Source organism: Apaloderma vittatum, unplaced genomic scaffold (genome assembly GCF_000703405.1).
Source record: "Apaloderma vittatum isolate BGI_N311 unplaced genomic scaffold, ASM70340v1 scaffold7869, whole genome shotgun sequence".
NCBI classification, from domain to species: Eukaryota; Metazoa; Chordata; class Aves; order Trogoniformes; family Trogonidae; genus Apaloderma; species Apaloderma vittatum.
In genome coordinates, this window is record NW_009734560.1 from 26,417 (window position 1) to 42,398 (window position 15,982).

At 41.7% G+C, this 15,982-nt stretch overlaps 1 protein-coding gene across 1 annotated transcript in view; it reads right to left on the minus strand.

Moving 5' to 3' along the window:
* The window catches only part of PRKAG2 (protein kinase, AMP-activated, gamma 2 non-catalytic subunit), a 38,122-nt gene that overhangs the window by 20,485 nt on the left and 1,655 nt on the right, over window positions 1–15,982 (minus strand). Inside the window, exon 2 of the mRNA XM_009876325.1 lies at window positions 14,564–14,675. Within this exon, the coding sequence (XP_009874627.1) occupies window positions 14,564–14,635 (72 nt within the window). The 5' untranslated portion in view covers window positions 14,636–14,675. The remainder of the gene's footprint in view (window positions 1–14,563; window positions 14,676–15,982) is intronic.

Below are 15,982 nucleotides of genomic sequence, written 5' to 3' on the forward strand. Positions count from 1 at the left end.
GCCCTAGGTGATCCTGCTCTGGCAGGGGGGCTGGACTACATGATCTCCAGAAGTCCCTTCCAACCCCTGACATTCTGTGATTCTATGATCTTGCCACCCCTACCCAGCTGCTTTCTCTCTGACCATTAGAAGCAAATTTATCCTCCCAGCCTCAGCTTATGACTGACTTTACAGATGCTTCTGTCATAGCACCAATGAACAGGAATAACGATCTGCTTCACAGTCACCACCCCTAAACTGCATTAAAAGTGAAAAACCACACGGGGAAAAAACCCAAACAAGCAGGACCACAAGTAAGACTAAGAAATACACCACGCAGCATTTCTCTAGCAAAGGGTATTCAGCCGCCTCACTGACACAAGGAGGAGTCAGGCAAAGCAAACATTACCAAACCCACCACTGGAGCACACCAACTCCTTAGGAGGATTGAAACCACAAAGAAACCCTCCAGGCAGACACACAGAGTGTTCCCACATAACAGGATCACACTGACAGTCAATGCAGCAGAAGCTAACAGCAGTGAGCTCTTTGGGGAGCAGATATGGGACAGAAGCGAGTTCACACAGAATACCTCCACCTCGGGGCAAAATAAGTTCTAAGCATTCTTCACGAAAAGAAGAGGAAAGTACACTCAAACTGCCTGAAACTGAGAGCCTTCAGCTTTGATATCCTTCCGTAAGAGCAGCTATCACACGAGTTAACGGTCACTGTCAAATGCTGCCTCAAAGCTTCCAGAAAAGTAAGATGTTCAAGCTGTATTCAAGCAAGAAAGTAACGGCTAATCTATTAAAGCCAAGGGGAAAATAACTTTCTTCCAGATGGTAATCATGCAACAGAACTCCTCAAGCAAGTTTACAAACTCTGTAATTGAAAAGCTGGAGAAGAAGCCAGCCCACAGCAGAAAAGATGTGGAGAGCCAACTATGGGACTTCAGGCAACTTCCAAATTCTTGCTACTACTTCTTTCTCAGGCACAGTAGCAGCACGAACACCACCCAGCACAATGTTTAGATGGGCAAGACAGTAAAATTGACACATTAGATTCATAAATGATACTTCAAAAGAGACGATTCCAAAGATATACTAGGCAAAAAGCTGAGCTTGTAGACCATCCAGAAGGAAAAGACCCTCAACTGATTCCTCAAAGATCAGTTCTTGCCCTGATCCTGTTTGATTTATTTGCAAGTTATTTGTCTCCAAGAATCTCAAGAATCTTCAGTTAGATGCCATCTTGTCTAGCTTTAAAAGACAGATTTTAGAAAAAACCCTGAGAGCAGTTGAACAGATACAGCTACTGAGATAAATCAGACTTAAATTCTTCATAAAAGACAATGAATTTGGCTCGACTATTACAATATTAAACATTAGATGCAGTAAATCTCCAAAATTTAGTAAAGAAATACTTAAACTCATCCCTCTGGGCTGTCCTCTTACACCACAGCTTAAGTGACATTCCGATTGTTTTCTACAGTTCTGTAGTAGAAGTTACACAGTTACCTTTCAAATAACAATGCCATCAGTTCTTAATGTTAATACTTGTCTCTTAATTAAAAGTAACATAACTACAAAGCAAAAAGCCAACTCTGCGCTTACACGCTAAAACTGCTTGCAAGCACAAACGTACACTCACCCACTCACACTTTCCTTTAGTCTCTGTGGTTGCCCAAAGCGCTGCTTGGTGGCCAGCCAAAGCACCGGGGTATGGAGCTGGGCTCACATCCAGCGCATTTAGAAGTTTCAGTGATGTTCATGCAGAAAATACCCACAAGGACCTTCCTTTCAGATTGTATATAGTTTGTAGCCTTTGAAGATCTCGACCATGTCCCGTCTTTAGACCTCCAACAGCGCTGTGAATTCTCAATCCCACCAGTATTGCTCTTCCTCTGATCTTGAGTGTTGGACTGGCCTGACCTTCACAAAACCATTGTTTGCCAGCCAGATCCCATAGATTGTTGCTGTTCAACAAACATTCTTTAAACAAAGCACTTCTTTTCTTATTAACCATGTAGTGCTCCTAACAAACACAAGGAACCATTAAAAACATAAAAGCATTTATCTGCCCAAATTTCAAGGTTGTTCTGACCTCGCATATTCACTGCATCTCTTCACAGCCAGCTGGGGGAAATGGCCGTTTCTGTGCCGTGACTCGCCAGCTCCAGACAGATTAAGTTGTATCCCACAGATGCCATTTCCCCCCACACTGACTACGTCTAGACACTTACAATTAGATGAGGAATCTCACTTTATGCGACTCATCTTCTCCAACATCCTGCCCCTTAAGTAGAGGGGTTATATTATAGCAAAAAGAACTCAGTGACTGAAATCCCACATGGCCCATAGATCACCTCAACAACAGGTGTTATTACACTAGTGAGGAAAACAGGAATGAGCTTTTCTTACTACAGGAACTCCTTATGCCAGCTGTGAAAATGCTGACCAAAAGAACAGACTAATTTAGGTTAGACAGCACTTCTGGAGGTCATCATTTCTGTAGACCGTTCATACTTTTCCACTGTAAGTCTTCAGGAGGATGTAGCCTCTTCCAAAATAACAGCCATTACCAAGAAAGACTGAGTTGGACTCATATGTAGGAAACCCTGTTTTTCAGGTAGTAGAATATTTGAAAACCTTTGGTCCCTTAAGGTTAGTGATCTCCAAAATAGCTTGATTACTGGGCAATGACACCAGAAGCAGTAGTAGCACACATAAGATGTCACCAGACTACAGAAGAAGTATCTCCTCACTGATGGGAAATACTGGAAGGGACACTCTCCATTATGATATATGGGACCATCAATCTTATAAGCCCTTCTGGAAATGCTCTCTCAAGTAAACATCTGTGAATGAGAAGGACCTAAAAGGAAAAAAATCTCCAAAATTCAGTATGCGTATACACACACACACATTTAACTTGTTTTACCTAACGCCATGTTATTAACTACAGGCCTAAGTGACCAGGGGGGTTCATACTTGTCTGAGGTAACATGGGTGACTGCTGGCGTTGGAACCATTTGTCTCATCTGCCTTGCAAAAAGGTGCTTGTCCTTGCCAAGATGTTGCGCAAGAAGAGCTGAAGCAGTTCCTGGTCCTAAAGGGTCAGTGCTGGGTGGAGCAGAGAAGGCTACTGTGCTGAAAGACACACAGCTCAGCACCGTTGTCTCAATCCACAGTTGACTTGGAAAAGTGGGAAGGTAACAGAAGTGAGAAACGTAGTTATGAAACACCTGCAGACATGCCAGCACCAAGCAAAAGCAGGATGCAAAAGACAGTGTTAAAAGATCTGCCAGAATTTCTGTGGTGCAGTTGCCATCCAGGGGCAAGATGATAAATGTGTACTTCTCTTGCCTAATCTTTCACTGTATAAACCAACATCAGGGCATTAGCTTTACCCCAAGAAACATCTATTTTATGGGATCAGAATAGAAAGGAAGAAGCTTTTGGTTTTTGGCACAGAGCTGCCATAAAAGCAGTATCAGATCCAGTTGATCCTTGACACTTTTCTAGTCTCCAATTCCTGATGGATGAATACTCAAAGGAAAGCTAGAACATTCATTGTCATTTTCAGTGGATAAGTTGACAAATTCCCAGTTTTGCCTCATGACCATTGTTAAGGGCTACAAAACTTAGAGGGAACACACAGAGCAAAAGTCCCATGCAGACCACAATATCAAACTCAAATCTTCCAGGCAAACACTGGGAAACAATAACCCTTCCTAGCCCGACAAAATACCAAGTTTGATATGTAGTTGAAAGAAATTTGCAAGAGGAAGGCACTCAATCATAGCAAATTGGATAAAACTAGCTGAAGTACTACTGTAGAAGGTCAAAGTCATGTACCCAAACCCACGTGCTCTACGTATGAAACTGCATGGCACGGAGTGCCTTCTCAACAGGTCCCTTGTAAAAGGAAAAAAAGTTTTCCATTTTCAAGGGATACCAGCATATGTACCTTCACAGCGTGAGCAAATATGACAAAGTCAGGCTAGGATACAGTCTTTGTTCTCACCGTTAGAGTATGAAGGCACAAGAAAAAAAAGTTAGCCCAAGACTTCTCTTTTAGAGGCTAAATACTTGCATTTCAATAGTTTTAACCACCTAAGATGACCAAGAGTAGTACAACTGGTCTTTGTTGTAACAGGAAAAACCATCAGGCCTCTGCTGTGACCTTTGTACTGCATTAAAAACTGGGCAACCTACACTTTACTCCCTTGGTCTAAATATGTTTATGAGCTGACTGACTCTCAAATGCTTTTGATGTGAAAATGGGAGGAATGGGGCAATAGTTTCTAGCCCAACATAAACAGGACTATATTTAAGTAGCATGGCAAGTTCTCTGGCTGCCCAAATCTTGGCAGATCTCCACAAGAGGATAAAAAATAAAATAAAAGTTCCAACTGCTTCATACGGGGAGAGGCAAGCCTGATGGTCTGGCTTCAGTAAGACAAGTTTATAACATGCCTCTCCTGATACTCCCTCACATCACCAGGATTTCAGGTACTGCTTCTTTTGTAAAGAGGCTGTAAGACAGATCTCATAGAAGGAATTCATCACTGTTTTTGCGTACTTGTTTGACAATGCAGCCAGGAAAGAGGGAAAACAAGGTAAGTAACTACTCAAATCATAGTAACACAGTGTCAAACAGAGTGCAAGCCCACTCTCAGGTCCAGCAAGTTACCATCTTATTTGAAAAATACTCTTCGAGAACAACCGGTGGTGCTGGCACTGTCTCTTCCCTCCTATTTCACTTTCAGCTTCTACCAAAAGTCTTTTCATGCCAGGTAATGCAATAGGGTCCACTGGAAGAGGCTAACCACCCAATTTTCACCTGAACAGTGGCTTGTAATACAGTATTTGGGAACAAAAGAAAACCCACAATATTAAGTTGAAAATACAGCTGGCCCCAGAAAACTCCTCAGGCAACACTCCTCTTCCTCACTACTGGACTATATCAGCACCCTCTCTATGGCCTGAAAATTTCTGTGAACTAAATTGGAATCAGAGACTCCAGCATTCGCCCACAGATCCCACAATCATCACCTTGGTAATACAAAAGCAGTACAAGCTAAATATTCTCCAGACATGTCATGCACTTCTGCTTTGAAGCAATTCACACCCACATGGTGATGAGATTTCAAACACCTTCAGTCTAGCAGAAGGTGATTATTCCCAAGTGCAAGATCTGAAGCAAATAAATTTCTGGAAGGTTGACCAGTTTTTCAGAGGATCTCCACATCAGCTTTACAAGCAGTCAAGAAGAAACTGTTAAATGCTTCTCCTAACTCATAATCTAGGCACCACACCTAACTCTTTGCTTTGTCTTTATACTTCTCAAAAAGTAGCCAACAAAACATTGCAAGTTAATGTTCAATATTCTTCCCAATTTATTTATTTTTTCTTCCAATAAATGCCCAATCCAGATAACTTTTGAAGTTACAGAAAACTACAGTCCTGTAAAGGAACTATTTTGAAAAGTTAAACTACTCTTTTGTAGTGCATACATATAGTTGAGTGTTTTTATAAATTGGCTTGTCTAGAGGGACTAAACCAAGACTACAATCATCTCAGTGGGATGACTGTTGTATTCAAACTTATTTTCTAATTACTTATATCAATTTCATATACCAGAGAAGAAAATATTTCCTCCTTGAAGGACTATGCCTTTAAAAAAAACACAAGGCTACTTAAGGACTTAGCAATAAAGACTTTTGCCTAGGGTGAGGGCAAAGCAGGTCTTGAAGAGAATTTCCTCCTTTACCTTATCACATCCTCTAGTAAAGAAAAATTGGACAAACCTGTTATTAACCAAGAGTCTGCATTTGTTTTAACATCTGAAAAAACCCAAACAACAAATATCCATAAGCAGCTCCTCTAGCTCACGCTATACTTTTGAAAGCTTCTTCTCCATTCACAGGTGAAGAAAAGGGAATGCACTCGGTGGATGATGTACTAATGGCCACAGAATGTTCTGCAAAATCTAAGAGCTGATGAAGTAATACCCTTCAGACCCAAGCCAAACCTCCGAAATAATAGGTAGTGTCTCCTAGTTAAAACATGCAGGCACGTTTCAGATTTGTTCCTGGAAAGCAGGTACTAAGCACACATGCAGAATCCTTCCCCACACCGTATCCACGTGAAAAGGCCCCAACCCAACTGAAGACATCAAGCCAAGACCTCAACTGACACCCCATGTCAATGTGCCCATATTGCAGCCAGCAACTAAGAGCCCTTCTCCCTCTTCAGCCACACACATGCTGAGTTAATCCGGACCTCTTCTAGATAGCTGTTAGTCCACAATTACAGTCAACCCTGCAATTCCATCTCATTAAGGCACTCTGCTGCTAATTACTTCCACCTGCTGCATATGGGGAGCCTAAGCATTCTAGTAAAAATAAAATAGTACAGCTCTGTTTTCAGGGGAAAAGAAAAAAACAACAAAAACCTTACTTTGAGACAGAATTTCTGCTGCTCAATTTCATTGCCACAAGACATTAGGTAAGCCCCACAGGTAGAGCCACGGGGACCAGTTGCACTGGGAACATTACAGAAATTCCTTCACAGATTAAGATCTTACCAGAAGAAGTGGTGGCAGGGCAGGGAAGGCAAGAACGATGCATGACTTTCACTCAGCCAAGCACTAACACTGTACCTACACCCTTGCGTAGAGAAAGAAATTTGAGCTTAATTGGCAAAGCGAATTCACATTATCTTTCTTCAAGATCCAGGAATGAATGCTTCCTGCTGGATTTGAGAGCTGCAGGAATTCCGTTCCTATGCTTGTTGTGTGCACAAACAACGGGAGCAGCTCTGAGAAAACACAAGAGTCTTCCCATATTCTGCTGCTGATTTCAGTCTGATTTCAATGAAGGGAGCTTTTATGTGGCCTGCTCAGCCCACATGTCAGTTAGAAGCTAAACTAAATTATTCTCTTGCAGCTCTGTGGGAGAGGTAAACAAGAAGGGATGTTCACACTCCTCAGAAACGCAGACGGCATATTAGTTTAAAATTTAGCAACTTTGACAAAGAAAAAACCTCAAAGCCAATTAAGCAACAGACAGTCAATCCTCTTGTAAAGCTGTGAGAACTCTGTTGTGACAGCAGAGCCAGCATCTGCTGGGTGTTTCTGGAAGCAAAAGATTCTAGAGCATTTTCCCTGGAAGCCTGATCTATCTCATTACCTTGGAGAGAGGCAACACCCCAGACAAGAATGACCTCGAGGGAACAAGAATAAATCATCTATTTTATTGAATACAGTGAGCACAAGGAAGATAAATACAGATCTAGTTCCAGCCTTCTCATGTGGGATCCACTGCATGCTCTACAGAAGTCAGAGGTTATATTCAGTTCCAGTGTGTTAAACCACTACAGAAGTTTCCAGAAGATTGTTCCAACTATTTTCCAATTACATAAGTATTTAAGCTCTTACTTACTAGCATGTGATAGCTACTGTCAAAAACCTACATTAGTGATATCAACATCTGGCTCATTACCAACTTACAGAATTTCATTAAACAGAAATATTAAATAATCTAACCTTCAAGCCACGCAACAGCCCAAGGTTTCTCGAGGCTATAAAAGGAAAGAGTCTTTGGGATTCTGAAAGCTTATTTTGATGGCTGCTTCCATATAAACATGATTTTATTAGTTCATGAAGAAGCACTAAACAAATACTTTAAAAATAGCTTCAAGGTCACGGTGAGCAAAAGCTATGTATGTTTTTGTATTAAAACACAAATTTACTTTTGACAGGCAAAAATATTACTTAACCAAAGGTTAGATAGAGCTTTTCACCTCACAAGAGCTTATACAAGGTTCACGTGACACAGACTACCTCTGCTCCCACACCATTCTTGGGGCTGCCTGGTACGAAGCAAGGAAGTCCTTGTCTTATACTCACCTTCCACGTTCCTCTTGGAGGATTAATTGCTCTGCGCTAGAAAATAAGCTAATCCTTTACGCAGGCTGGGTGAAGTGAAAACAAATTAACAAATTTGGTTGAAGGTCAGACAAAAATCTGTCCTTAAGCAAGCTTACAGAGTTAAGCTTCAGAGACTGCTATAAACTAGGTAAGAGCCATTTCCTTTGAAAATTCAAGCAGAGTTCAGGATGGGGAGGTAAACGCTTTGGTCTCTAAATAAAACATCACAAACCCAAACATGCAGTAACAAGGAAAAAAATGAATTCACACTAGGTGATGATGTCAGACAGACAAAAGTAATCCAACTGATAGAACGTGAAAAAAGTGCTACATTTTATTGACACCTGAATACAGGAATTACTAAAACTCTTATTTTCCTTCAAAGTATTAATATCACTTTCAAAAGAAAATAAAAGCTCAGATTGCTGTGTCACTGTAGGTACCAGACAGAAGTTAAAATCAACAAAGAGAAAATAAAGGCAGATCTGGATGTCATCATACTTTCCCCAGAACATCGCCACATTAAATGCACTAGTAGAGTACTCAAGTGCCGTCCTGTAAATCCACGTTCAGCTCAGTGTTTTCCTGGAGTCTATTATAAAGATAATGCAGATCCATTTACTGAATAATTAGAATGAAGAATAGAAGAGAATTACAGAACTGTTTCAGTTGGAAAAGACCTTTAAGATCATCAAGTCCAACCACTGACCCAAGTCAGCCACTAAATCATGGCCCTAAGCACGACGGCTACTGGTCTTCTAAACCCCCCTGTGGAAGGTGACCCAAACACCCCTCTGGGCAACCGGTTCCAATGCCTGACAAGCCTGTCAGTGAAGAAGTTCCTCCTAATATCCAATCCAAATCTCCCCTGGCACAACTTGAGCCCATTTCCTCTCACCCAGTCACTAGCTACTCGGGGGAAGAACCCCAATCCTTCTACAACCTCCTTTCAGGTAGCTGTAGAGAGCCCCTCAGCCTCCTTTGCTCCAGGCTCAACAACCCCAGTTCCCTCAGCCGCTTCTATTAAGACTTGCTCTCCAGACACTTCACCAGCTTAGTTGCCTTTCTTTGGACATGTTCCAGCATCTCGGTGTCTGTCCCGCAGTGAGGAACCCAGAACTGAACACAGGATTCACGGTGCAGCCTCACCAGCGCCAAGTACAGGGAGACGATCCCTTCCCTACTCCTGCTGGTCACACTATTTCTGATACAGGCCAGGATGCCGTTGGCCTTATTGCCCACCCAGGCACACTGCTGGCTCTTGTTTAGCCGGCTGTCCACCAGCACTTCCAGATCCTTTTCTGCCTGGCAGCTTTCCAGCCACTCCTCCCCAAGCCTGTAGCACTGCCTGGGGTTGTTGTGACCCAAGTGCAGGACCCGGCACTTGGCCTCGTTGAATGTCATAAAATGCGCCTTGGCCCATCAATCCAGCATGTTCAGGTACCTCAGTAGAGTCTTTCTGCTCTTGGGCAGATCAGCATTCCCACCCAACTTACTGCCATCAGGAAACTTATGAGAGTGTACTCGGTCCCCTCATCCAGGTCACTGATAAAGACATTAAAGTGAACTGGCCCCAGTACTGAGCCCTGGGGAACACCACTCGTGACCATCAGCTGAAGAACAACAGTAAGTGAATGCTCATTCATAGCGTGGCCCTTCGGGAGACAACCAGAAGGGGCTGGGAACCCTCCTCTTGTTTGCATCTCAGGAGATGTGCAAGAGTTTAGAAAGGCAGCTTATACCTCGTGAACTGCACACTGGTCCAACTCACCCAGTTTCCCCACCATCCACGCAGTCAAATTTGAAAACTCCACAGGAGAGCTCACAACAATCTAATTGTCTCTTGGACTCCTGGTTAAATCAGACTTTTAAAAGTTTCTTTACTGTGTGTCAAGCAAAGATAACATCTTCTCTGGGAAAAGCAAGAGGCTGAAGCTTGTCCCAACAAGGAGTATCCAGGGGTCACAGGCAGAGGAAAACCACAGCACTGTAGCGGAGTTCAATATGATTCTATAAATATTTATGAGGAGCAAATACTCACAGGCCACATCTGTATTAATACACTAAATGGGTGAAAGAACAGTCTTACTGTCAGTCTAAATTGAGAGACCTGTGCCAGCTAGCACTCCCCCAAACAATATCAGCCATCTCTCAGGGTTCAGTACAAGCAAGGGACCGTTTCAGGTGGGCAGACTTGATGCAGATCCTCTGATTTGAGGGAGATACAAGCTAAGCTATACTAAGGCAAACTGAGCTGTGCCTCTTGGCCTCAGGCAGGTAAACAGACCTTGGCTCAATGCAATTTATTTATTTAGTATAGATGTTGCTCAGTCTGTGCCAAGTGGCACATTTCCTACCTGAAGCACAGCACAGCTCCCCCTTAACATACGACCCGATGCCTCATGGGAGCGCAGGAGATGCGCCACCGCCCACACAACAGCCAAGGGCAGGTGCCAGTTGCACGGCTGAATTCTTCACACACAAGACCAGACCAGTGCGCTAGCACTAGAAGCAGCAACATATTTGGCAGCTGTTGCAATTGAGGCCCCCACGCCTTCTCACCAGCAAATAATGAGGACTGAAGAGACTGTCAGCCAATTCCTACTTTTTATTAGCTACTATTTCCGTTATTTAAAGCCTTCTTTGCGTTTCCAACATAGGCACCGTATCGTCTCCTCCCTTATTCAGGCTTAAAACAAATTCCTTACAAATCTTTCCACTAAATCCCTCAAAGACATTGACACTAAACACTTACTTTTATGAAGAGATGTTATTCAGCAGTATGATTTGTGCCACATTATGTAAGTTAACATCTCCTGTTTTCCCACAACTAACAACAGTTTTAGAATACCTTCCACAGCATCTCGGTAACCTTCCAGAGTAGAAATACGAGACATGCTGTGAATGCTGACCAGTAGAGGGAGATGGGATGCTGCAGCCAAATAGAAATCCAAGGGCAGAATCTTTCGAAGGGATGCCATGAGAACACAACACAGCTCCATTTTTTTCTTCCGTTGATTGCTACTAGCTTATACTAAGAAAAGTAAAGAGTGAGTCCGTATATATTCTGTTTTAGCTCTAGCATTATTGAAAACCTGAATTCAAATCTTTGAAGAACTTTTTCAAGGCACTAGGCTTTTTGGTTTGGTTTGGTTTTTTTGGTGTGGGGTTGTTTGGGGTTTTTTTTTCAGATTAGGAGAAACACTGATGTGGGTAGGATACAGGGAAGACAAATATCTGCAAAATCCTCCCAGTTTGAGAGGATTCCTGATCACTGGATGTTTTGCAAAGCTATGTACTATGTTTTCAAAATAACTGATACAAAGCCCTAAAGTGCTGGAAAACAAGAAATTACATATTAAAAGTTAAAACACAAAGAACAATTTACAAGTTTTTGTTTGACTACCCTATTAGATACATCCTCTACTGTGTGCTTGTTCAGCTGTTTTAACAAAAAAAACAAAACAACAAAACGCAACAACAACAAAAAAACCCCACCCAAACCCAAAACCCTATTCTTTTATATTCCAGACACATGTATGTGCATCAGCCTTACTGATCAAGCTGAAGAAATTTGTGTCTTAATACTGAAGTGGAACACTACTGCAAGGTGCTATGTAAAGAGCTACAAAGGGAAATACCGAAGGGAAGTATTTAGAAGAACTCCTAGCAGGGTATCTCGGGACAAGCATTCAGATCCATCTGTTTAATGTTGTCTTAGATGACCCTGTAATTAACGAGTTTTACAGAACCTGCAAAGTTGGAACACAGCACCAATGCTGGAAAAGGACTACTGCTTTACAACAGTATGATGATTTTAAAAAGAAAAAGTAACTGGGATTAAGTGTAATGGTGCAAAGTCCAAAAATTGCAGTTTGCCGGGGGAGGGAAGCTCCTCACCAGCAATCCAAGTTCAAGATATGGTTCCCATTTGTCATACACCAAAGCCTGGTGAGTAACTACAGGCTCCCCTTCTACCACCACCACTCATTCAAATACCTGGAGAAGCAGACTAAGAATACGACTCCATGATCGGATCAAGGCACGCCTTGTTCTTCTCCAGCTGTAATTCATCACCATTGTTAGGGATTCCCTCCCCCAGAAAAAAGAGGAATTCTGTTGGAGTGTTGGTCACAATTTTCCCATTACCATTAAATTACTCATTTTCCTTTATGATGAAAATTCACAGGACTCATTCACTTACACTCTGCTTCTTCAAGAACTCTCTCATACTGGCTCACCAACTGGAGATGAAACTCTAACTTTACATTAATAGCACTATCTCAACACAACTCCAGCAACGGAAACTACTATCTGCCATGATTTTCTGTAATCCTTAGGGGGCCGGTTAACTCAGTCAGTTAAGCGTGGCGCTAACAACACTAAGGTCACGGGTTTGATTCCCGTTCGGTCCCCATGTGTTGCCTGATCTGGACGAGAGGTGGTGTCCCTGGCGGCAGGGAGGCTGGATTAAAATGATCTCTAAGGTCCCTTCCAGCTTAGGCCATTCTATGATTCCATGATTTAACAGATTAAGAGAATCCAAAAGGAATGGGTGACCTGTCCAAGATTAACTGGTTCATGAAAGAAAGAAAATTCATCTTTCCAGTTGCAACAGTGACTGAGCTCAAGCCCTTGACCCTGGTTACCACTGACAGCTGAGAACTCAACAGGTTGTGGGTCAGGTACCAGCTCCCAACAGACTATCATCTCAATAGTGAGAATTAATATCTCCTGGAATCAAAAGGAAGCTAATAGCCTTTGAGAAGAGTGACAGTAAACATATCCCAAAATTGACCTTTCAGATCAAATATGTCTGAATTCTTTAGTCCAGAGTTGACATTCATTCTCTCTTCTGGGCAGAAAAAAGGAAAAATTGCAGAACTTTTTCCCTCTTAAGAGTGTGAAGAAGTCCACACAATCAATCTCCCAAAGAAGCCTGAGAGACAGAGAAAGAAATCTCTGAAAAGAAATGTGGCAAAAAGTATCACTGGCGTTATACCTACTCTTCATTAGAGCTTACAGTGCTTGCACAATCAGAGTCCATGTGACTGGTGAAATGGAATAGCAAATACAGTTGGGAGACTGTATCAAAACTGTCAAGAAGCAGAATAAACAAAGAAAATCAACAATGAACATTTAAACTCTGTAGGACTGATGACTGTGCTTGAAAGCTCCTCCTCTAAGACTTCCTTTTTCCATCTCTAATCAATGGACTGATCCACTGATAGCAAAGTACTTAAGGGTAGTAAGTTCCCAGTAGAAGCCTGGCTTTATCGGTAAAGGAGAAAATCTGACATGAGACATTGGTGACCAATTGTTAGTTCAGCATTGCCACCACGGCTACCAAATCAGTTAGAAGCAAGAGGTTCTTTGGCACACGGGCAGAATCTTAACCACAGCCCTACTCAAGTTTTAATGTAACACTAAGTACTGGAGAGGATACTTACCTTGGCTGAGTCCTTAAAGGTATCAGAGGCAACGCACTGAAACCTGTGTGTTCAGAGTCTAGATAGAGTCAAGAGATGAAGGAAACTCCCTGACTACCAAGATACCTGGATAATCTAAGCCCAGTGCTGAAGTTACAAAATTGCTTTTTTTTGTACTGAGCAGCAAATGAAGCTCCAGCGGTTTTAGCCCCTTTTTGTCAGCCCTGCTGCAGAACTCAAGAAGGACACTGTTGGTTGTTGTACAAATTGACTAATACATGCACAGAGCTCTTGATCCACATTACTTTGACTTGTTGTGCACTGCAAGCTTTCCACCTTTTAGACCAGAGCACTCAATCTGGCATTACACACGATTATCTGACACACAAGACAGTCCAGTGAACATTTTGGGACTAAGTACCTATTACATGGTTGCCTCAGACTGTGGAAAGCTGAAGTCTAATTGAGCAGTACATTCCAGACCAAAATTACTTAATGGGCTTAGTTAAGTCAGAATTGGAGCTCCTTTCAAAGGAAAACCACACCGAAACAAAAGCCAGAGCAAGCCAAAACACACCAATTGCAAAATGCAGGAAACAAAGAAAGCCACAGCTTTCTACCATGCTGCAGAGCAGTTGTCTGGTTCTATAGGAGGCAGCTAATGCCTTCTTTTGGCAAAAAAAGTCCTCTTCAGACAAAGCCAAGAGTCTAGCAGATGATTTACTGATTAAAAGCAAAATGAGAAACTGAAAACACAAATTTTCTGGAGGAGGTAGTAATTGGCATAATGAAGCCATCCATTTCAGTCCTGAAGTGTCTTACCAATATAGCAGGAGGAGGCCCAAAACACCTGGATACTCTTCAGCTATTGTACAAGATCTTTACACAAAACATTTTTATGTAAATTCTGACAGCCATGAAGAAGCCAATATAAATTTGGGCTTGTCTGAAAGTTTTTTAGATAGCGATTCCAACTGCAAAACAAATAATTTGTTCCTCTCTTTCTGTTCTGCTGGGATATTTTCCCCCAGCTCCTCCTCTAATGTAACATGAAAGATACAGTTGAAACAGTATGGTTTGGTACAGCCAAAGCACAGCATTAAGGCAGAACTCCTCTTCAAGAGATCAAATTTCATTGAATACTCAGGAAACACTCATTTAAAAAAAAAAAAAATCAAAATGAACTGCAAGCAAAGGCAGACTGAAAGGAGAATACTCACTTGTAGCGTAGTGTCGAAAACAACAAGCTTAGAGCTTGTTGGAACAATGTCATAACACTTGTGTGACCTCATGAATCGCACATAAATGTCACTTTCCGATTCTTCAAGTGCTGTAAGTAAAAACATTATGTTGTTTTATTTAGGAAACCTTAAAAAAAAAATAAAATACATGCCAAATCAACTGAACACCACTGCAGAAGGACAACCCTAAAGCAAAACTCAAATTCACACTTTCAGATCTGGATAGACATAGTTTTACACCTTGCATTTCACACTCATTCTTCCTTTCAAATTAAGCAGAACAAAGACAAAATACATTGTTCTTCATCGATGAGAAAGGACTTCCGTAATCAAGTGTTGCATTTAAAAAAATCTTGGGTTTCTAACAGTAAACTACTGAAGCATGCATCTGAACTCTAGTTATGTACAGAGGAACCCTGCCGGTACTGCCAGGCTTGACTACCTCAAGCTCCTTAAATTAATATTTCTCCAATCACACGTCTGTTCGGTCTGCTTTTGCACACAGCAATTTTGTATTTTCTAAAGAGGTAGCAGACAAGATATATAAGCAGTTCCATCCTCTTCAGGGTACTTCACATACAACATCATGAACCTAACACTTCATTTATAAAACCAGGATCCACTTGGCTGGAATAGTTTTAGTGTGGCATTTCAGTGGCACAAATATGCAACCCAACTTAAATTAACTTTGCATTTGTCACAGTTAAGACACATCTCCATGCATTCTCCAGATCTGCTCAGGTATGTTAACTGGGTTTTTTTTTAAGCAGTTGGGCCCTTCACTCTTTACAGTAGGTACCTGTAACTTGGTGGAGGTTAATCCCTCCATCAGATAAGCTTTAGACCCTGTAATAATGCACAGAACCTTCGTGTTACGGTAAACTACTGAAGAGCGGATGAAAAAAAAAAATTAAAAAATACCTTGAAATACCTACTGATCATGGAAGAACTTCTTATTTGGAAGCTAAAAATGTCAAAATGCTTGTTTTCTAAATGCCCTCAAAAGCAATCACCTAGAACTGGGCAAATTATTTCTCATCTCCACAGAGTGGCTCCACACAGCTTCTTTAGTCCAATTCTACAGAATCAAAGCTAGATTGCAAGTGGCTGCTCGAGGACATGGCAGCCTCTTTTACATACAAAACAAGTCCTTCATCCCCAAGTCACATTACCTTTATTTTTTTAAAAAAGCTTTTTTTCCCACTGAAACACAAGCAACATGCAACAGAACTTCCACAGGAACACAGAATAGAGAGTCCAACTGGGAGGAAGGAGAATATAAAGAGAAAATTTGTTGGATTTATGCTCCTATGAAGAAGGTCAGGCCCAGAAGTGAAAACAGCAAGAACTAGGAAAAATTGGTAAGAGATTAGGAAACCATGTGAGCAAACTGGTAGG